Source organism: Salarias fasciatus, chromosome 9 (assembly GCF_902148845.1).
Source record: "Salarias fasciatus chromosome 9, fSalaFa1.1, whole genome shotgun sequence".
Classification (NCBI taxonomy): domain Eukaryota; kingdom Metazoa; phylum Chordata; class Actinopteri; order Blenniiformes; family Blenniidae; genus Salarias; species Salarias fasciatus.
The window spans coordinates 19074022-19096266 of record NC_043753.1 but is presented as its reverse complement, the minus strand read 5'-3'; the positions used below and the strand labels follow the sequence as shown (position 1 = coordinate 19096266).

Below are 22245 nucleotides of genomic sequence, written 5' to 3'. Positions count from 1 at the left end.
AACCGTTGTCTTGGCTGTGAGACGACAGGCAGTAAGAAACAATCCAACTGTTGTCTCACAATGTGACCGCTGATGCCAATAGGTTTTTATTTGAAACATGTTTGAAAGTATTATGACAGTAAATCTTGTCCTGTACCTTCTGCATGATGTCCATCTCCTCTGGGCTCAGGTCTCGGTCTATGGAAGAGATGCTCTCCATGCTGTTTTTGCGCACAATGCTGCCAGCAAACGGGTTGGCGATGATGCCAGGAGACGCCTGGGAATAAATATACAGCCCTGATTAAAATTCGATTCCTTTTCAAAAAGTAGATCTTTGACAACGCGAAGCCAAAACCTCTATCGATTATCTGTGTATGGAAATGTGTCTCACCTCTACAGCAGCCACTTTGCGAGGGTCAAATCCGTCACACACCAGCATGACCAGAGAGTCGCCGACGGCCCGGAGCACCCTCACGGCCTCCGTGTGCGTCATGCCCAGCAGGCTGTGGTTGTTCACCTCCAGAATGCGCATGCCGACCTGCAGCCGTCCGTCTCTCGCCGCCGCGCCGCTCGAACTCACCTGAAGACGTCAGTCAAAACTGAGCGAGTCGTGCGTTCTCAGGTTGATCGCTTTGTGCATTAGAGGCAGTTTAAAAAACCTTAGAGATGAAGATGCCCTCGTCTGTCGGGTCAAAGGGGTTTCCGGCGTGACCTTTGGCCCCTCCACGAATGCTGATGCCGAGCTTTTCTCCCGGCTGCTTCTGGATCATGATTTCTTGCATCCCCGGCGGGGACGGGTCCCTCCGAACCAGCATGCGGATCTCCTGCTTGTTGGCCAGCAGGGCGCGCACGGCCTCCTGGTGCGTGGCATGTCGCAGGTCGATGGCGTTCACCTCCAGGATCCGGTCGCCAACACGGAGGCCGCTCTGACACGCCAGGCCGTGAGGAATCACCTGGAGGGACGGAGCATGTTCAGTGAGACGCGGCACGTTCTGGAGACACAAATAATAAAATCTGATAATGGTCTATCAAGGCTCTACTTTTGATATGAACACGCCGGGTTCATTGATGCCAAACGGGTGGCTGGCGTGGTCGCTGCCTCCCACGATGCTCAGGCCGAGCGGACCGCCTGACTTCATCAGAGTCACCTCCTGTTGGAATCAGAGGCAGCAGGTTTAGACTGCAGACTGTAGAAAAAGGACTGTAGCTCAAATGTAAATCAGACAGAAGTCAAAAGTTGCATTGGTGTAAATATAAGAGGATTTCTCTCTGGGAAACAGGTTAGGTTATCTCATTGGTGGGTTAATATTCATATTAATACTAACCCGAGTTCTGCAAAACAGCAAAGGGGTTCCACAAACAAGAGGAATTTGCCAGATCTGATCCACAGACACCTGAATGAGGCTGGTCAAAGGTCTATTTCACACCATGAGCTCTATGATCATACCGATGGGACAGCAAGTCAGCTACAGATGCTGCATTTCAAAGTGTTTAACTTCTGCAGCGCGGAGAGAAGGGGGAGTCTGTTTAATAATCATCTTATATTCAGACCAATGCAGTACTTAGAGACCACCAGTATCACTAGCAGGATGTACAGTACACTACATCTCCTCACAGTTCTACATCACTAAGGATGGACTGATGGGAACCGATTATAGGGGACTATAGCGTCAGCATTACTGAAATCAGACCAAGCCTTCATACCATGCACCATCTTCTCTGGAACTGGACAGCATTAAGGGGAGGTGGGGGCCACATAAACAAACATTAACGCTCACTGCTTCATCAAGGTTTCTACAGCTTGGCCTGCTAGAAACAGAAGTCAGCTTAGTCTCCGGCCTCACCTCGATGGGGTACTCATCCTCCAGCCGGTGGTTCCCGTGCAGCGAGAGCCCGTCTTCGTCCTGGTCCGGGGAGTCGGACGGCTCTGGGGGCGGCGGGGAGTGGGCTCGTGCCCGAGACTGACCGGGAGAGCCCCCCGGGGCATTCGGGTCTCGCTCTACCAGGAGGGCGATGGTGGGGGAGGTGCCGGTAAGGAGCGCTACTGCCTGGTCATGTCTGGCCTCTGTCATGTCTACACCATTGATCTGGATCGACAGTAAAACCAACCACGGAGGGTGTGAGCCCACCAGGAAGCCCCTAGTGGTTATTCACCACTGGCACAATGCGAATATTTCAGAACAAATGCATGCTGGGAAAGGGCATGCTGCCAACAGATTTTTGCTTCTCATCACCCAAAACTGCTGTACTGAACATCTAAAACACTCAGACTATTGATCATGATTGTCCTTCTGAATGTTCCAGAGTGAGTATTGTTATTTGAAGAAGACACCAACAGAGTAACAAGAGCTTGTCGAGCAAAGGAGAAAGCAGTGGCAGCAGCAGGAAATTTAAGCAGACAGAGGTTCCTTCAGGGAGAAAAGCTGCAGGCAAGCAAAACTAATTTAGTCCAACTTCCTGAATTGATCGTATGAATTATCTTGTAATGTATTCAGTGCAGCACTTTCCGACCTTCGCTTACCTTCGCATACTTAAAACAAGCAGAAGTGTGTAGCTTCTGCAGAACGTTTGGTCTTAAGTCAGCAAAGGCAAACGAGGAAGTGGACGTCTGCAGGACACCGTTTCATGATTATTTAGATTAGTTTGCATTTGATTTGAGGGATTGAATACAGGGGGGAGTTGCTTTCAGACATGCATTCTCAAAAACTGGACTCCACGAGGACAAGCAGACGTCAGCACTGACCCGACAGTACCAGCTCTTACCGGAGGCTGATCGCTCTGCCGCCACCGCTGCTGCAGTGGCTCGCAACGCGTCCACCGCAGCGGCGGGGTGGCAGGCTCAGCCGCTCCACCGCCCCCCCCACACCGTACCCACCACCACAGGCAAGAAGATGCAAGAAATGCTTTAGTGAGCATGCACAAGGAGAGAGGGCGAGAGAGAAAAGCAACACTGCCGAGGAAAACCAGAGAAAACCCAGGAAGGAGGCTCAGAGGATCATTCAGGAAGAGTTTGTGACATTCAAGAGATCTGCAGTGAAGAAACAGAGCGGCTGCAGGATAAATGCTTTAAGACTTTCAATCATCATCCATCTGACCACAGAGATACAAATGTTTAAAGGGTTGGATGAGGGTGACTGTATAAAAACAAAACTAATGTGCAGGAGCAGAAAGAAGCTGAGCTTTAGCTATGAGAAGCAGACAGCGAATGTGGGCCATGCAGGGAAGCTAAAGCTTACATTATTCACCAAAAAGGTCTACAGAGACTGCATCAAATCAGACCGCATGTCGGTGCCAGAGTTAGTGTTATGCCTGAGAAATGCATGGATATGTTGTGGGAGTGAAACTCCACTGAAACGAGTTAGTCTGGTCTTTCTGACATGGCAGAACTCGACCTGAGTGATGAAAGCAGTGACGTGGGGTGGGAACGAACACCGAAACTGAAATACTGGCAGGTGTGTTTGTAATCCCTGGATAGCGAGGGACGGGCAGTACTCACAGAGATCACCCTGTCACCCACACGCAGCGTGCTGTCTCTGTGCGCCGCTCCTCCGTCCGCGATACGAGAGATGTAGATGCCCTGAAAACGCACAGAGGAAACACGCTCGCATGGAAACGGGCTTTTCTGGAAAGCTGTGGGTAACGCATTTTAACTAACACTACTTTTATGATTTTATACAAAGACACAGGGAAGTTGAAAAAGCTGAAGCACACTGTAAGAGTCGAAAACCGAAAGCAGAAATAATGTAACGAATAAGAAAAAAAGCATTTTTTAAAACCACTAAATGTTTATAATGTTACAAAACAAAAGCAGTGTTTCTCATCAATCATTATATCTGCCAGAGATGTTTTTTTCACACCTTGCAAAACAAAATGTCTTTTCCCTGGTGCACTGTGCACCAAATTAGAGGTCTGGTGCAACAGACTGCAACCCTGGGATGAATCAGTGTCGCCAGCTGTGAGCCTGGTTAGTAAGGGAGTAACTCCTCAGGCAGCGTGTGATAATCCACAGAGAGCATCTGAGCCGAAAGCAAGACTTCTGTTTCTGTCATTAGTGCTCACAGGATTTTATTGCAGCGCTGAAAAGTCACAAAATTTTGACGTAAAAGTGAATACACAGCTCCTGACACACACCGGAACCACTGATCATTAGTGTACATTAACCTCCAAAGCGCCTGCAGCTCATTAAAGATCGCGGCTCCTGAGACTTACTGTACCTGTTTGCTCAGGCAAATTGCACAACGTGTCGAAGCAAAGCAGCCCCAGCTGGGACGCCAGTCTGTTTCCCACCGACACAACGTGTAAACACACGCAGGAGCACAGTCCACCGCACCTCAGCTCCACTGGCAAGAAAGCGAGCCACTGCATCAGTTTCAAAACGCTTTTGAAAGAGAGGCGAGACTTACAGCGGCACCTGCCTAAAGCATGACTTTATGAGTCCTTTCCTCTCTCTGGGCTCCTCGTGCTGCGCGGCAGTTAACGCTTTGGCCCAAATACTGCGCTCGCCCTGACCAGTTAGAGCGCGCAGATCAAGTGTCAAGGCTGGCTATTCATATCTCCGTCTCCCCGGCGATGACTGTAAACGTGGCGGACAGAGTAGACGGTGCTAAAAGACCGATCTGTGAGACTGTCAGGCCGTCACTGCAAACATATTGTGGCTTCACCTCCCAGCTTCTGAGACCCCGCCTGTTAATTCCTTCTTTAGTGAGGCCACGAGTTCACTGTGTGCGTGTCTTCCTTCTCACCGTGTCGCCGGTCCGGTACGGGGTGGAGCCTTTGCCCCCGGCGATGCTGAAGCCCAGGCCCTTGTCGTTGCGGATGAGGCAGGTGGAGAAGCGCTGCCGGGGCCCGCTGGGACTGCCCTCCATGTTGAAGGCGATGCCGCTGCTCCGTCTCTCCCGCGGGAAGTAGTCGTCCTCGGGCCTCAGCGGCGTGGTGGTGATGGCGTTCTCCGGCTCCACCATGCGCTCCCGCAGCACGGTCATCGAGACGGAGGCGCCGGAGCTCCGGAGAGCCTCCACCGCCGTGTGGTGCTCGGCTTCGTGGAGATCGACCCCGTTTACCTTCAGCAGACAGACGACAGATTGGTTTCTCAGGTTGTGTCACGTGTCACGGTTTTATCGTTACAAATTCTACAGATGTTCACCTCGAGCAGTTTGTCTCCTACTTTAACCCCTGCTCTGGCGGCTGGACCCTCTTCAGAAACTCTAGAAATGAAGATCCCCTAAACACATCCAAAAAGAACAATTAATTCCTCAAATCTATGAGTTTTCTTTAACCTCTACTCAGTCGAGGCAGCCCCCTCACCTCGTCATCTCCTTTGTAAGGCGTGGATCCCTTCCCTCCAGCAATGCTGATGCCCAGGCCGCCTGTTTGTCGGAGGATGCTCAGGGTGTGCTGCAAGTTGAGGAGGGCGTCGTCAGCGATGCCAAGAGTGAAAACTCATCGCAGGGCACGTCGAGAGAGAGGCCAACGCACAACGGCATTGATTTGTCTTCAAATTTAATATTTCCCCAATCTGCAGATGGCTTGGTGGTCTCGGTTGTGGGTGACCTCTCTCTCTCTGGCCAGAAGGTGGCATCAGTCAGCGCTGCATCCTGCCATTAGATGAAGCGACTCTGCCTTGTGAGCAGCCTGATGTCAGTTTGAGTGACCGCTGGATGATTTTTGTGCCAGGAAGAATAAATTTCACGGTGAAAATCATCAAGCAGCAAACTCTGACCTGACATCAGACAGACACAGAACAACAAGAAAGTCTGATTTCCTCTTTTGACTCGACAGTTGTCCCTTATTAAACATGTGCTGTGTGTAAAAAGTGAAGTAAAACACCAACATGTTGTAATACTCTTCTTTTTTTTTTCTGTACACTGGCAAGCCATGCAAAAAGAGGGAGGATGGAGACAAATGAGATGCAGATGGAAGGGAGAGGGGCCACGTCAAAGATACGACCACATGCTGGGACGTGATGCGAGGACGACTCCTGGTTAAGAGCTGCGAACGTTTACAACTCTCTTCATTCATGTTTTCACGAGACGGCATTTTCAATTAAAAGGGACCTATTACACTTTTCTGTAGTTTCTGATAACCAACAGACTTCAAGTCACAACTACAGTTGGATGTATTTCATAGTACGACGTTCTTATCAAAGTGTTTCTTTCATAATTTTAAATGTGACTGCTTATTTTTTTCTTTCCCAACATTTTTCCAAGGTGTAGGTTTTCATGTATAGCCCCTACATTTCTGCTGCTGCTGTGAAAGAGAGATTTGCAAGACACCGGAAACGAACTTTCAAAAAAAGTTCAGCAAATGGGAACCTTGAAGAGACAGAGGTGAACCCAGTGCATACATGTGTTTTCCTTCAAAATCCAAATAAGATCTTGTGGTTCCAGAGTATGAACAAAACCTTGAGAAAGCAGAAAAATCAGCATAATAAGTCCCTTTTAAATAATATATTGCCTGAAAAGAGAGAAAACCTTGTCTTCACTTAAACTATGGAGTAAAAAGTGCATCATTAGAAACCATTTCAGACATTTCCTCATGCAAAAAACACGAAAAAGAAATCTACAAGAGATAATGAAAAAAGATTCAAACATTTCACACTATTACAATGTAACTATCGCATGGTAAAATCTAATTCATCCGTAGCTTCTTTTGCTCGCCAGCGGCGTTTCAAAGCATCTCTGCAGACCTGTAGGCTGTAGGGAAACCTGGAGGGAGCTGATGGGGGGGGGGGGGGGGGGGGGCTTTGCCTCGTCACAGTGCATCGGCCCATTCATTCCGGGGCAACAACAGCGTGGCCGGCGGGACAAAAGGAGCAAAGCAGCAGAAGCCAAGGAGAGACAGGAGAGGTGAAGCGTGCCAGAACCTGATGCTGGACATCGGAGCGTCCACAAAACTCACGTGAAGGAAATTTAAATAGTAATTCTTTTTTTTATCATGATTTCTACTCATAAAAAGCCAACCTGAGGTTTTTCTGTTGCTGCTCGGTATTGCCTGCCCACACATCGAAAACCACCGCTTTGGAGGGAAAGGTCGGCTCCGTCCGCATAAAACCACTGTGTGCATCCAGGAGACATTTACATAAAAAGGTAAAGCTGTCCTACAAACATTTGGTCCCTCGTACAAACAGCGCGCTGCGTTTGTTTTGTTTCGGGTCATTCTGTATATGCAAAGTCGCTTCCCGCGCAGCGTGCAGAGGGGACTGTGTGTACAACGACACGGACACCGACTCACACCAGGTGCAGCTTCTTAGTGTTGACAGAGCAGTGTTTAACCAATGGATGAACAAACAACGTGACTAAACATGACGGTTCTGTGCAACAGTCTCCTCTGCAGGACAGATCAGAGCAAACATGAGGGGGCTCAGGTCTGACCTTGAAACACATTCCAATGTCAGAATACGATCAAAACAATTATCCAGCTAATATTTCACAACACTATCTCTGCCTCATTTTGTCTGTTTTATATATATTCGTGAGGGAGGGAAAAAATTCATCTGTTTCCCAGTGATTAAAATTCACAAGCAGATCAGACAAAACACACGATTTGATTTTAATTTAAATTAGTCCTACCACCTTAATGCTGTCCAAAACTGATGTTTTTTTACCCATAGATGCACACAGACATGAATTAACTTTATTACTATTAAATTGCCAAGTGTTAAATGTCCAGTCAACTCTCAACTAAACAATTTAAACTGACTTGAAGCTGCACTTCAGTCCTTCATCCAGGTTCTGCCACACTTCTCCTCTTGTAATGAGTGATAAGGGGTTCCCTTGTGATTGGTTTGAATTAAAGCTTGATTCCTTTTCTTTTTTTTGGAGGGAGGGGGGGATTCTCCACCTCTGAGTAAAGGTGGATGGATGGATGGGTGAGTGAGGAACGGAGAGACAGACTGGACGGGAAACAGTAGGTACAGACCTCTTCCTCCTCAATTCGAGCAGGTTCAATCAGCAGATTATTGACTTGATCAAATGACACCCCCTGTTAGGACAGGAACCAGCAAGAGGCATGCGGATTAGTCAGGCCAAAAATAAAAATATGCTCTCAACACACATACACAAACGCACACACACACACGCACACACACACTTCACCTTTGAAACCCACTGTCTGACTTCAGGTTGTGGGACTTTAATAGTCCACTGGGATGGACAACCGTGAAGCAGAAGTCACACTCACTCCCCAGCCACCACAAGCAAATACAGGCAGAGGTGGAAAGACAAGACCAAGGAGCTGAGCTACAGCGTAGAGAGAGCAGACACAAGAAGGCAGAAGCTCCCAGACCACAACAAGCCCAGCCTCCACGCCAGCGGCAGCGCCTCTCCTCCACAAGCAAAAACCGCTTCAGTTATTGACCTACTGAGGTATAGTCTATAAAACAGATCTTAAAGACGACACAAAAATCCTCTACAGGAAGTTCTACCAAAGAAGTGATGCTACTATCAATACGAATTAAATTTACTGACTGTGTTTTAGTCTCTCTACAACCATTTACACGTCCCATAAAGTTATGGTGAGACTCGTTGATCTTACACTCCCAGCTCTGCCTGTAGATGTTCTGATTGGTCTGAGTTCAACCACACAAACAACCGCACATCCATAATACACACAGACACACACACACACACACACACACAAAACACATTTGGAAAGATGATTGCTGTGTTAAAAAAAAAGGTCATCTACAGTGAGAAATGGCAAATCAACTGATTTCATTGTGTTTCTTCAAATTATTTTAAAAGTTTGATTTCCTTAAGCAGAATGCAGTCATACTTCCAAGCGCGCACGCACGCACGCACGCACACGCACACACACACGCACACACACAACGTTATCAAAGCAGAACGTGAGAATGACATTGTTTAAATTAATCAGGAGCTGCTTGATAATAGTGAGAAGCTTAGTGCTGCACTGGGTCAGTGTTGTGCAAGAAAAGCTGAAGTAATCAAAATAAGCATCTCGGGTAGGATCCCTGCAGGACTTCTTCTGATCTTATGAAAGGGATTTTATATTTCTGTGAGCCCATACACTCCTGGCATTGAAAAATGAACTGAACTCAGAAAACAAATCATCTGGATCAGATTTAAAGTACAAGATGCAATACGTTTAAAGGTAAAATTATTGTTTTAAATAAGCAGGACGAGACAAAACATTCATTCTCATATCACTGTTTTTTGCACCACTATAGCTAAAAAAAAAAATCTAGTGTTCAGTCAGGTTTTCCCCAGAAGATGGTGTGGAGCGGTTCACACAGTTCCTGAATGGCTGGTGTGTTGACAGTTGAGAGCATTCATTTCCATCACAAGCCGAGGACTTTCCTGTACGTTTAGTGCAGCAGAAGCCAGATGACTTGAATCAGGGAAGGGGGGGTTTGAAAGAGCTCAGAGGCCAACACTCAATGACCATCACTACTCGCACACAACAGAGGATCAAACATCTGCCTGTCGATCATAAGCTCAACATGAAATGATTTTTCAATGACAGGATGTAAGGGAAGAACTGTCACTATTAAAGTGAGCACACTAAATACATAATATCATTTCACACCACGTGAATGTGTAGTGAGCGGTGGAACAAATAGTCTGTCCTCAGGGCAGTAATGGCTGCTCCTTGTTAAATAATGGACGTATACAAATAGAAAAGATAGATAGGTGGAAGCAGTTTCAATTACAGAGTGAACATAAGACTGCTGGTGTCTCATTTTTTGTAGGGATATAGAGAAGAGAAACCAAGTGAGCCAAGTGTTTTAGCCATCAACTCAAGAGCTTGAAGAAACATCGTCCTGCTGACTGGCATAACAGCGAGCGCTTTCATTTCCACAATGAGCCTACATGCAGTGCAGCATTCATCCTAAATGCTCGCAGCTCACTCCAAGCTTCCAAACCCAATGCAAACTCCGGGATGGGAAGAATGCTCGATGCAAAAATTTGTTTATAAAAAGGCACGGGCAAGGCAAATATATAGAAAAAACCAACAGGACTGATCTGGTGCATCAACTTTACTGCATCTTGTTTGTCTTTCTTTGATGCATAAACGAATGCAGGTGATGACATCAGATGACACAGATCCTAACTAACACCCCTGCATTTCATGCCACCCGTGCCGGGTATCTTCCCTTTACCTTGACTTGACTGGAGTTGACCTGATGCCTGCTGTCCTCCAGCTCTTCTATCCTGTGATGGTGCTGCGGGGTGCCGGCGTCCACCTCCTCCTCGTCCTCCTCGTCCTGCTCGTCCTCGGCGGCCTGGGTCGGGGAGCCGAGGCCGTCGGGGCTGAAGCCCTGCAGCAGCGCGGCCACGGCCTCGGGCTTGGGCAGCTTGGTGATTTTGAAGTGCTTCTTGTAGTGTGGCGTGTCCTTCCGGATGAGCCGCTGTTTCTCGGCAGGGAAAGCTAGCCTCTCGTCTTCCTCCTCACTCCTCTCGCCGTCCTCGCCGTCCTCCTCGTCGTCCTCATCGCCGCCTCGGATAATAGGGTCTTCTGCAAAGTGCACCGTGGGCTAAAGACAATATCGCCCTTGTTAATTACTTTTATTTTCTAGGTCAGTGTCAGGTTTATCAGCATAAATCATCTTTAAGCAGCTCAAATTTATGTCCATCCTTCACGTTTCGCATGTGTACCTCGATGTATTCCACCTCCATCTCATCCAGGTCTTCTTCGTCCTGAGGGACATGTCCGTCCACAAGGTCTTCCTTCTGCGAAGCCGCGGTCACGTTGTGCCGGTCCTCATGGGAAGTGGCCGACAGCGTGCTGTTGGACACCTGCGAGTCATGGCTCTGGTTGGAGAGGTCGCTGAGTCGTTTCTCCTGAAAGCAACCGAGTTATTTTGAGTAAAACCGAATCTTTGGCACCAGTAAAACAAATCAAGTGACGTAAACACACATCTGCCAGAATCCTTGTCAGATAAACAGCTATTCAGTATGATTTGTGTACCTGAGGGTCAAAAGGCTCTTCCTCTCCATCAGGTCGGGATGAGTAGGCTTCATTCCTTCTTTCTTCGATCACTTTCTTCATCACCTTCAGCTCACTGGGGTGTGGTGTGGCTCTGCGCTGAAGGCCCTAAGGACGAGAATTAAAAACAACAAACCTTAGAGTCCAGTTACTAGAGATGTTTGAGTCAAAGTTATAATCACAAATAAAAAAAAAAAGGCACTGCGTGAGTTTGTTTCCTCACTCTGCGCTCTGCTGCAGCCTCATCATCCTCCTCCTCAGCCTTGGTCTCCTCCTGGAACTGAATGACTGACACCCGATTGAGGTTGCTGTCTGTCCAGCTGTCGTCCACACTGTTCTGCAGCAGATTCTCTGTGTGGAGAGAAGGGCACAGCAGAGCAAGCAAGATGTAAAAATCAGTAAAACTCTTATTGAGATCGAAAAGAAGAAAATAAAATAGGAGGATCATGAGAGGTCCTAATAATGTATCTCACAATTTGGAAACCTAAAAAAAAGCAACAGATTGTGTGACTCATGGGAAACTTTCATTGTATTCACTCTCAACAGATATTTTCCTGATATTGCAGGAATACTGCGACAATGTTGCATCAACTGGCAACAAAATCTGAGTCAGATTCCATCTGGAGTCTTCATGTATGCCCCACTATTAAAACATTATTCTCATCAGACTTACATGACATACAGCAGGCTAAAGTGTGACATTTTGACACATGGAACTGCGTCAATGCGAGAACATCTACACTGGGTTGGTTTTGGCTCAGTTGGTAGAGGAGGTTGTCTCTCAGTTGGAACGGTGCTGGTTCGATCCCCCATCTATGCATACGTGGAAGTGTGCTTAAGCCCCTAACTGTTCCCAGTGAATGAAATCCTTGACTGCTGCCTCTATCGACGCGTCACTGAATATACTGTTCAATCAGTAGAAGTCAAATCCATTTTAACATTTTATGTAGCCCACAGTTGCATTAAAAACACAACATAAACAACTTTCCACAATATTAGTCGTTTATTCTGTGGATATTTCTTCCAAAAGTTTTGGTGTTTGTGACAGTGTGTTATTTTATATTCCAGGAAAATTGTGTGACAAAAACTACAAGTAGATGAAAATACTGTCTGCTTAAAAATAACGTCTGGTGCAACGTGTCAAATAACATCAAGAACTTTTAGTGTCAGAAAACTGTTTAGTGAGACAACAATTGCTAAACTGTGATAAACTAAAAGAAGTGAAATAGTATTGCATGTGTGAATGTTATTGTGCTTGTGGAAAAGCACAGTAGGATTTAAATCTAGATAAAAACATGAGTATCTTCTTGGTGCTTTTACTCACCTAGGCTTGGTGAAGGCTGCTGTGGCAGTAAATAGCAGGTTAACACTTTCTCTCCCGTCCGCTCGTCGTCTTCTGTCTGGAACTTCAGCATGGGCTGCGACTGGTTCTCGGCGAGCCACATGGCCTTCAGATTGAGGTTTGTCAGGGCGAAAGGCAAGTTTTGTAATCTGGAAGAAGAGGGCAGCCATGAGATGAAAGATGAAAGCAAAAACTCCTCAAAAACTCAGGTAAGTTTGTTTGGACAATGACGCCCAAAACATCATGTCCATCACATAACCTCTTCAAATCTGACACGGATGTGAGACCTTGGCAGGGCGGCTGCGTCTCATTAAGAGCTCGGGGTGTCGGGTCAGGGTACCTGTTTCCAGCTACATCCAGCACATGCAGCTCGGTTGCATCTGCGAGCTCAGCGGGCAGTTTGCCCAGGCGGTTGTCTCGGAGCGAGAGCACGTTGAGGCTGGCACAGCCGCCCAGCTCTTTGGGAACGCTGCCCAGCCGGTTGCGGTCTACATTCAGGTTGGTCAGCTTCTTCAGCTTGCCCAGCGAGCGAGGAAGTGACTTTCAGGAAAAAGAGGTCGGCAAATGTCATTAAGTGGAACCAATTAACAAACCCGACTCTTGTTAACAAGACTTTAATTGCCATTTTAGGTCGCGCAGGCTTCGAGTGGGTAGTTCATTTCTTCTCTTTACCTGTAAAAGATTCTCGGTCAGGACGAGTTCTGTGAGGTTTTCACATTCCCCTATTGAATCAGTCAGATGGGTGAGTCTGTTTTGGTCCACCTTCAGGATAGACAGCTGTTTGAGAGAACCTGCAAACGAACAACAGCAACGTGAAAACACTAATATCACAAAATATGACAAGTAATTTCACTGACTTCCTCTTCAAGTCACCATATATGCATGTGTTTTTGTATGTCACTTCACTGTTTTCACTTTACTTGGATTACATGCAGAAGAAAATGTGAGATCGCTGAAATGAAGAAGGTCAAAGCTTCTGTTACACTGCGCCACTATTCACTGGCGTTATTCATCCAGTAGGGGGCGATGCTGTTCTTGTTTAAGAGAAACCATCTGAGCTAGAGGGGGTGGCTGCTCTTGTGTTTACTTAATCAATACCACAATATGATAAGATAGCAAACTTTCACCAGCTGCATTTACAGTAACTCCCTCCTGAATCTGACTGAATTCTTCCCATATGAGGGACGAGTTGGCTGCATTAACATGAAGAGCACAGGAAGAGTGATCAGACTGATGTGGGGGTTCCGTATGGACCGATCCATCCCATTCATCAGCCACTTCATCAATCCCACAATGCCTTGCACTGTGACGCTGGGTGTTTGTGACAGGGACTATAATCCCGCACCGGCTTTACCCAGAAGCCCATCTGTATTAAAGATAGATTTGCCAGCTGGACTAATGAAGCTCGTTTTCTTTCTTTGCAAACTGAAACACCAAGAGAAGAGTCACCCTGGTCACAGTTCAATCAGGACATACGAGCACGGAGTACTCTGCTGCACGATTTGGTGGTGTTGTCTTGTGCATCAGCCAGTTGTGTTTTGCCACTGCCGTGTTTGTTTTCCAGAGCACCGTGCACAGTCTCTCACAAGTTGGTGTTACATAAAAGAGCAGCACACAAAGCTCCAAATGTGGGAAGAAATCCGACATGCCGTGTGTTTGGACTCTGATCAGATTATGAAAAAAACAAACTCTGTTATCCGACTGGAGGAACTGGAGGGAAGAATTTATTTAATACATCCATTACAGTCTGTTGTGTCCATGACTTTTTTCGGGCAGTTCTTCTTACCTATGCTGTCTGGAACCACCTCCAGCAGGTTCTGTGTGAGCAGCAGGTCCGTAAGAGCGAGGAGGCCGCTCAGCTCCGAGGGGAGCTCCTCCAGACGGTTCTCCGACACGTCCAAACACACCAGTCTCCGGAGATTTCCCAGCTCCTGCGCACACACACACACACACACACACACACACACACAAACACACACACACAACGCAGTGAAGTCACAACTGACAGAGACATGCGGTCACTTGTTGCAACTAAATGACTTTCCTGTAACCTTACAGAGTTTTCATACAGTAAGAGACTTCTTGTCAGAAATGCATGTTTGAAAGGCATTTCAGCTGCACTCACTGGTGGTAATGAGGATAACTGGTTACGGTCGAGCCACAGCTCCCTCAGGTTGGGGAGGGCACCCAGGGTGTCCGGCTGAAGAAAACAAGAAGACGAATAAGACAGAGTTCAATGATGAACAGAGACATTGCTATAAATGGATGTTAATAAATCAACAGTTTCACTTCTTTTATTTCAGTGCTCAGTAACCGTTTACATTTAAAAAGTGTAATAAAGCCAATCAATGAAAAAGACAAGTGTCAAAAGAACATTGGCTTGCAGCAGATGTGCTTGTAGGGCTTCGACGTGATATCAACTGTTTGCTTGGCCTCCGCCCTGTTCAGGTCATGAGGCGTTATCTCCTCTGCCCTATTGAGACAGGTGGGTGTTCCCAGGATAAACGCAGCCCTGACACACCACCTCTGTGCTGCCTGGTGAGGTAAACATGTGATTTAGGTCATAATTACTGTGCTGGAAATGTGAGATGGATATTTGTGAAACGTGTCATTCCGTGTGTGAGTGAATGTCGTTAGCCGTAAGAATATGAAAGCTATGATTATTCAAAGGTGAAGGGGTGTTGTTTGAGCTCCTCTCAATCAAATGTCTAAAACCAGCATGAACGTCCGTTTACCAAGACATCCAGTTCATTGCTGCCCAGGTCCAGCTGTTCCAGTTTCACCAGGAAGGAGAGCGACCTGCACGTAAATAAGCACACGTGGTAAAGCCTCACAAATATGCAACCTGAAAGAACAAGGAGGGGAGGATTGCACACTGTCAAAACATGCCATTCATTCAGGAGTTCTCACATATGGAAGGAATGTATTCAAACATATGTAACAGCTGGGAATTTCTGCTTTTTGTTGCCTTCCTCAAAAATGAGATGCACGTTGAACCTCAGTTCAGCAGGTTCTTGTGCTCTCAGTTGTTAAACAATGAAAGTAACTGCAGTGGCGATGACAGTGCGTGTTACTCGGTGTAGGCACGTGACGACTTACGTGGGCAAAGACTTCAGCAGGTTCTCCCTCAGCTCCAACGTCACCAGGTTAGCCAGACTGCAAAACAAGGAGCGGCACAAGGAGGAAACGGGGAAAGTGGCGGCGGGGAAGACGAGAGGAGGGAGAGGGACAGGCAGCTTGGTTAATCAGATGGCGGGTCTGTTCGTCTGGACTGCCTGGCATGGCGAAGGGGCTTCTCCATCTGCCTGAGCACAGCAGTGGCCCACAGCCCAGAGACCAGCTGCCTCGGAGCCCATTGGGCAACAGAATCACACTCCTTGAAAACACACTCAAGCTCCTCATGTATCAAGGACCTGACGAGTCGGGGGCTTTCAGGAAGGCACTGCGGACCCGCCGGACGACGGCTTTGAAGATAACTGACTTTTCTGATGATCACTTCAGTTTTTTTGTCTTCATTTTTCAAAATTATCCAACTCCTGACTTTATAAGAGTGTAGTGTGTATGTGTGTGTGTCTTGTCTAATTGACAGTATATTGATCGAACCATCAACACCTCATCACTGAAAAAGAGCCATCATTTGATTTGAATGAAATATTCAAGCACCGCAGTGGAAAACAAATTTCGAGACAAATCTCCGAAACGGGTCCCATCACTAGCTTCTACTATGAAAAGCTGCGAGTGTGTACATACTTTCCGATGTCGCTGGGCAACGTCTGCAACGACACATCGTTGAGCGCCAAGTGAGCCAACGCTCGGAGTTGAGTGAAACCATCCGGCAATCTGCAGCACGGAGAAAAGAGGGAAGGCAGTGAGCAGAGTCTCTAAGGACTGTCTTATACAATGCATAGGACTGCACACACACACACACACACACACACACACACACACACACACACACACACACACACACACACTCTTGTATTTCTATCCTTGTGGGGACCGTCCATTGACTCCCATTCATGTCTAGCCCCTAACCCTGACCCTTACCCTAACCCTAACCCACACCACAACAAAGCCTAACCCTAAAGAAATGTTTTTGCACTTTTACTTTTTTCAGTAACAACAACATGGTCAAGAAAACACTGTTTCTCCTACTTAGGACCGGAAAAAGGTCCCACAAGGCACGTCGTTCCACGTTTTGCTATCCTTGTGGGGACATTTGGCCCCGACAAGGATAGAAATACGAGAACACACACACACACACACACACACACACACACACACACACACACACACACACACACACACACACACACACACACACACACACACACACACACACACACACACACACACACACACACACACACACACACACACACACACACACACACACACACACACACACACACACACACACACACAGAGGATGATTGTCCATCTGGTAAAGTATTCAGCATTAAATCTTCTGCTGGGTATACTATTACTCCTCTATAGTGGGAATGCACACAGCGAAACGCAAATTTGCTTTTCCACCGGCGTGACTTGGTGCAGTGATATAACAGGACTTCACTGGTTTCCTGGTGACGATATCGTGACTCTCGCAGTTTATTCAGAGCCCCGTGTTTGGTCTGAGAGCAAGATAGTCACACAGACCATAATCTCGTCCATGCATTTGTGCATTTACTGTGGTTAATCCTTCCATAGTAATGAAACAATCTAGGATTCACTTCTTATATGTATATGTACAGGATTTACACACGCATACATGCACCACACACAATTATCGTCTTAACATAAATGTCATGTGAAGCTCTTTGTTCGGTGTCAAACACAACTTCCCCTTCTCTGCTGCATTCGGGAACATGCAAGATTTTCATTTCATTCAGTCGTGATGAGAAGCGACTGGCTGCTACAGTCCACTAACCTGGAGAGGGGGTTTCCACTGAAGTCTGCGATCTCCAACGCTCTGCAAAACTTAATGCTCTCAGGGATCTCAGGAATGTCTGCAGGAGAAAAGAAAGGAGGGATTGGGGGGGGCAGCAGGAGTCAATGCCATGGACACACAGATGTGGAGTGTGTTGGGGGGACAACGGGGCCATATTCTACAGAGCAAATCACTCTTAGCCCATTGTAACTATAACCAGATGCCTGAAAGCAGAGAAAAATAGGAAAGAGGAAGAAAATCAACGGCAAGACCGAGCGCATGGGCAACAGCTTGCGTTGTATTGTTAGCGTCAACCATCAAGAATAATTGGCCAATCAGATATCGCCAGATGATGACATTTGATTCATCTCAGATCATCTGACAGCATTTCATTTCCCATTAATGGTGAAACTTACAAACGAGGTCATGCTGTACAAGCCCAAATACAAGCCATACAACGGACGCTCTTTGTGTTCATTTCAACAGGCCTGAAACAGAAGGACCTCGTTGGGGCGATCTGTAGACACCTGAATGAGCCAGTCACACGCCTGGGGCACAAAATGAGCAGTGACTTGGTGATCATACTGGAGAGATCACAGACAGCTACAGCTGATGACAGCTGTTGTTATCAAACAGCTTACAGGATTTAAAGTGTTTTAAAATGATCACAGGAGGAGCAGGTAGATCTGGAGCAGGAGCGAGCCAATAGCTGGAGTGAAACCCACGTATCAACAGATCTATCAAATTCAGGTTCCCAATATTGAGATTTACAAACCACATCTGTTTAATTCTACATATTTAAAAGGAAAGAAAAAAAAACTTTGAGTTTTAGAGAAGCGAATTCTCGTCCGCATAGCCATGGGCTGGTGAACTGGTGGCCATAAACAACAACAGATTATTCAAATCAATGAAAATGTATCATGTGTGCTTCAATTTAGTAACTTCAAAGCCCGTGAGTCCATCCAAAAGGCTTCCTAAAAGCAATAATGGCAAATTAAAGAAGGAGCAAACCTGCACCTTACGCAGATATGAAGAATTGGGAAACCGCAGCAGCAAACATCGTAAACGTTAGCTCAGCCTTCGCCTGCAGAGTCTATACACCTAGCAAAAAGATGCAGGATGAAACCTGATCTCCGGGTCTGGTCAGGATCACAACTTTCACCGCTGCGTGCTGCAGGTGCACGAAAAGAAATCCCTCATGAGCCGAGCAAGCCCATCAGGCTGATCTGGCTCAGCTTTACCCTGCAGCGGGAGCGGGGAAAGCAGACAGGCAGACAGATGGGAGAGGCCCTCACAGGCCACTGCACACTGCACCCGCAGCACTTGATGCAGTGTGTAGCACAGCAGATGTCTCACATCGAGCACCGAGGCCCTTCCTGCCACCGACGATCACTTTGCGTGTATTTCTGATTGTGTGCGTGTGTGTGTGTGTGTGTGGTATGCAAGGACATGGAGAGGGCAAGGTGTTTGTGCATGCTGGAGCAGAAAATAACGCAGCAGGAACAACTGATAAGGTTTTATTTTACCTTTCTGTAACGTAAGAGGGAGGGCAGTTTCTTTCGACTTCCTTTTCCCTTGTCGTTCAGAAGTATTTCAAGGACGTGAGGATTTGTGTGTGAATGTTTGCAGGTAGATCGAATAATCTGGCAAAGACAGCCAGCGGATATTTATCCAACTGCTGCTACTGAAGTGTTCATTTTGCAATTGATAGGGAATTGCTGCTATGTGTTGCCAGATACAGTAAGAAAACTGACAGAAATGGCAAAGGAGACTGTTTCTGTTTACCGTTTCTAGAAATGTCCAATTCCACCAGCTGCATGAAGTTGGCCACCTCCGGGGGGAGTCTCTGGATCTCATTGTCGCTCAGGCCGAGCTTCCGCAGGTTCAGTAGTCTGAAGAAAGGCTGTGGAGACAAAATGACGGCAAGTTAATTAAAACTGCACAGTACTTCTGGAGGCAGTCATCGAAATATTTTCATCCTCCATGTTAGAGAAAATGTTTAAATTACAAAATATTGAAATATGTATTCATTTTAATTTTCCTTAAAAACAATAAAAAAGGACAGAGAAATCAGCTCAATAATGCACTTTCTATTAATTGTTCATATTTTACCACTATCAGATTTTCAATTTTGTCCTAATCACTGTTAACAGTACAACGCAGGCGCAAAGCAACTTGTGCATCTCAAACGATGCGTTGAAAAACATTCCATGTTCATATTCCCTCTTGAAGAATTCCTGCTCTCTATGGCAGCTTCAGCCAAACAAAGTGGCTTTCGTGAGCGGACTGGAGGAGAGCGCCGAGGCAGCCGCCATGCCAAGCGCTTCAACAAGAGCCCGGTTGTTCGACGGGACACCGTTCAGAAACATTCCTCTGCCAGCCGCAGTGTGTGTGTCATCTGCCTTTCAGATGGACAGACAAGACAGGCTGGCGAGGAACTAGTGAGAGTAACGGGCCAAAACTATGCTGCTATTAACCCTTCAATCAGGTCCGGGTAGTGCAGTCCACAGAGGAGCCACTGTCTGAGCAGCCAGGCTCCTCAGACGACGGGAGGAGGGAGGAGGTCTGCTCAGGAACTTGCCGACTACAGCTTTCTGTGGTGGGAATTTGTGTAAACTCATTATTCAGGGATGTTTTCTGAACACTGAGCGCACAGAGACCTGCAGGCTAGGAGCCTCAATCCTAATTCAAATTAAGCCTCCAGTTAGAAAAATCGACCACGCTGCAAGAATCCAGACAATTTACGAAAACATGTTCTCCTGTCTATGTCTGCTGCATAAACTTGTAGGATATTCCAATTAAAAAAAAACTTTTTTGATTTGTAGTGTCAGGACTCTGTCTGGCAGAAGTGTATGAACACACACTCAATACAACATGCTTGGAGACGACTCCACAATTGCGCTGCCAGAGAGAAGAATGGCGTGGCGGAGTTTCGATCGGCTCCTCGAGGACTGACGTTTCCTGCTCTTAGCTTGTTGTTTGCGTTGTGTCTGGATGCAGCGGGAGCGAGACATGCTTCCCAGAGTCTATTCAGGTTTTACTGGCAGTGTCAGGCTTGTTTCCATCAGCCATTTGCCAACCTTCAACATGTCCCAGCGTTTGATTAAAGGTTGGAGGGGGAGCGTCTCCACCTGATGGCAAACGAGATAAAGGGAGAAGACGGAGACATGCGATGGAGCCAGTAAGTTGGGTGTTGGCTCACTGAGACCCAGGTGAAGGGAATCAGATGGCAGGAAACAGGAGCTGGGAGCAACCATGTGACCGGGCCAAGCCCAGATGGGGACTCGCCCTCGGGAGAGGAGGCGACCTTGCAGGCAGAACAGGTGACATTCGAAGATAGGAATCTCTCAGAGTGAGGGGGAACGTTGAAACACGCATGCATACAGATGTTACTAAAGCTTTCGGTTCCCACAGTGAGTCACCACTAACAAAATAAAGAAATCCATCTGTTTCAAAGCAAGAATCTAGCATTAGTGCATTCCTCTGCAGTCTTGATATCGTTCAGAGCTTGATAAGTGATGAGTGGAAAACTAGAGAGTAATGAAATCAGGCCTGTGGACAAGTAATTTCAAACACTGACAAAGAAGGCTCTTTCAGACTTCGGTGCCTTCTTGCAGACGGGGCTCTTACGACGGCGCTTATCCTCCAACATGACGTCAAGATTTGATCAGGACATGTTCATGTTCGTGGCGTTTTTCTGAGAAACCGTAGGACACGTTATCCAATCAAACACCGGTGCTGAACCTATTGAGAATGTCAAGCATCTGTTTCTGAATGCATTTCAGTTGAAGTGAGACAATGTTATGAGGACACAGAGTTGCTGTAGCCTTTCCTGATCCATTTATATGTAAATATTTGTTCATTTAAGTTTGACACAAAAGTCTGTGTGATACCCTTGAATATACTTTATATATGGTCAGGGCTTTCTTTGACATTGGAAGAAGATGCGCCCTGTGCTGCTCCACAGTCGAAGTGGAGGTTGCTGCAGTGTAGGCTGAAGGGCTACAGTTTTGTAGTGTGATGTTTGAAGAAGCATCGTTTCAACTGTATCAGATCTACTGATCATGGGCTGCAGAGTAAACGCTGGACCTCATGTCCTTGCCATTTCCCACCGACTGATGCAGTTTCAAATCAAACAACGGAGAACTAATGGTGTCACACGGGTCAGCGGGTCAATTGGAATAACAAGTGGGAGCGGCGGGATTTAGTGTACCGCCACCATCTCTGCATTGTGTTTGTGAGCTCAGTCCCTCAGTCAGCCTTTGCAGGACAGCCACTGCGTATAACCGCTTGTAGAGTGAGAGCCAGCATGATACTTTTCCTTTACAACACTGCCGCTAGGACATTTTAACAAGGGCAGCCTTGCAAGTGGTGTTTGTATACGGAGAGACACCAAAAAAGAAGAAGAAGAAGAAGCTGTGAGCAGGAGGATTTATAACTGTAGAAGAGAATGGAGTGTGTGTGGAGGTGGGTGAATGACAGGAGTCAGCAGAGGGCAGTGCAGGGTCGCTTACTGTAATAATAAAGGCACCAGTTTGGGAAGACCACCCTTTCAGAAACCAACTCACTAAAGAGGAAGATACACATTTATTAAAAAAAAAACAAAACAAAACAAAAACTACTGCTTACAAACAGAGGAAATCTTGTAAATCTATTAGAAACCAATGCTAAGCACAAGCTAATGGCAATCTTTCAAACGCTACTATATCAAGACGTCACTTTTTAGGCAGGTTTGTGAAAGGTAAAAGAAAGGAAATTGGTAAATAAAGTGAGGCACCCAGGAAGGGAAAAGATCAAAATATGTACTTGTTCAAATAAAACTTGATATTTTTTTTTGAGCTGCTCTGAAATCCAAACAAAAAAGTAGGTGTGCTCCATAAAGGATGGTCAGGGGAGCGATGAGAAGCCACACCGCCACTCAGATTCATGTGAGATTTCACAAAGCGAGGACACAGTGTGACCTGCTCAGGCTAGTGTGAGAAAGGCTCTGTCTGAGGAGGGCTTATTAAAGAAAGCTTTATTACTCTACAGCGAATGAAGCGCGGTCACA

General features: G+C 46.6%; 1 protein-coding gene across 14 annotated transcripts in view; it reads right to left on the bottom strand.

Moving 5' to 3' along the window:
• The window catches only part of scrib (scribble planar cell polarity protein), a 59074-nt gene that overhangs the window by 14756 nt on the left and 22073 nt on the right, over nt 1–22245 (bottom strand). For 13 of the 14 annotated variants that reach the window (XM_030099993.1, XM_030099980.1, XM_030099981.1 and 10 more), the window contains exons 2-25: nt 18981–19098; nt 17196–17274; nt 16019–16108; nt 15368–15424; nt 15004–15067; nt 14394–14468; nt 14055–14199; nt 12941–13059; nt 12609–12808; nt 12251–12417; nt 11150–11277; nt 10909–11034; nt 10596–10781; nt 10100–10474; nt 7897–7959; nt 5284–5373; nt 5123–5200; nt 4722–5039; nt 3476–3556; nt 1824–2066; nt 1020–1130; nt 639–932; nt 371–559; nt 137–256 (exon numbers count right to left, since the gene is read on the bottom strand). In XM_030099993.1, coding sequence (XP_029955853.1) covers nt 137–256; nt 371–559; nt 639–932; nt 1020–1130; nt 1824–2066; nt 3476–3556; nt 4722–5039; nt 5123–5200; nt 5284–5373; nt 7897–7959; nt 10100–10474; nt 10596–10781; nt 10909–11034; nt 11150–11277; nt 12251–12417; nt 12609–12808; nt 12941–13059; nt 14055–14199; nt 14394–14468; nt 15004–15067; nt 15368–15424; nt 16019–16108; nt 17196–17274; nt 18981–19098 — 3516 coding nt within the window. The remainder of the gene's footprint in view (nt 1–136; nt 257–370; nt 560–638; nt 933–1019; nt 1131–1823; nt 2067–3475; nt 3557–4721; nt 5040–5122; nt 5201–5283; nt 5374–7896; nt 7960–10099; nt 10475–10595; nt 10782–10908; nt 11035–11149; nt 11278–12250; nt 12418–12608; nt 12809–12940; nt 13060–14054; nt 14200–14393; nt 14469–15003; nt 15068–15367; nt 15425–16018; nt 16109–17195; nt 17275–18980; nt 19099–22245) is intronic. The other variant, XM_030099983.1, reaches the window with a different exon arrangement.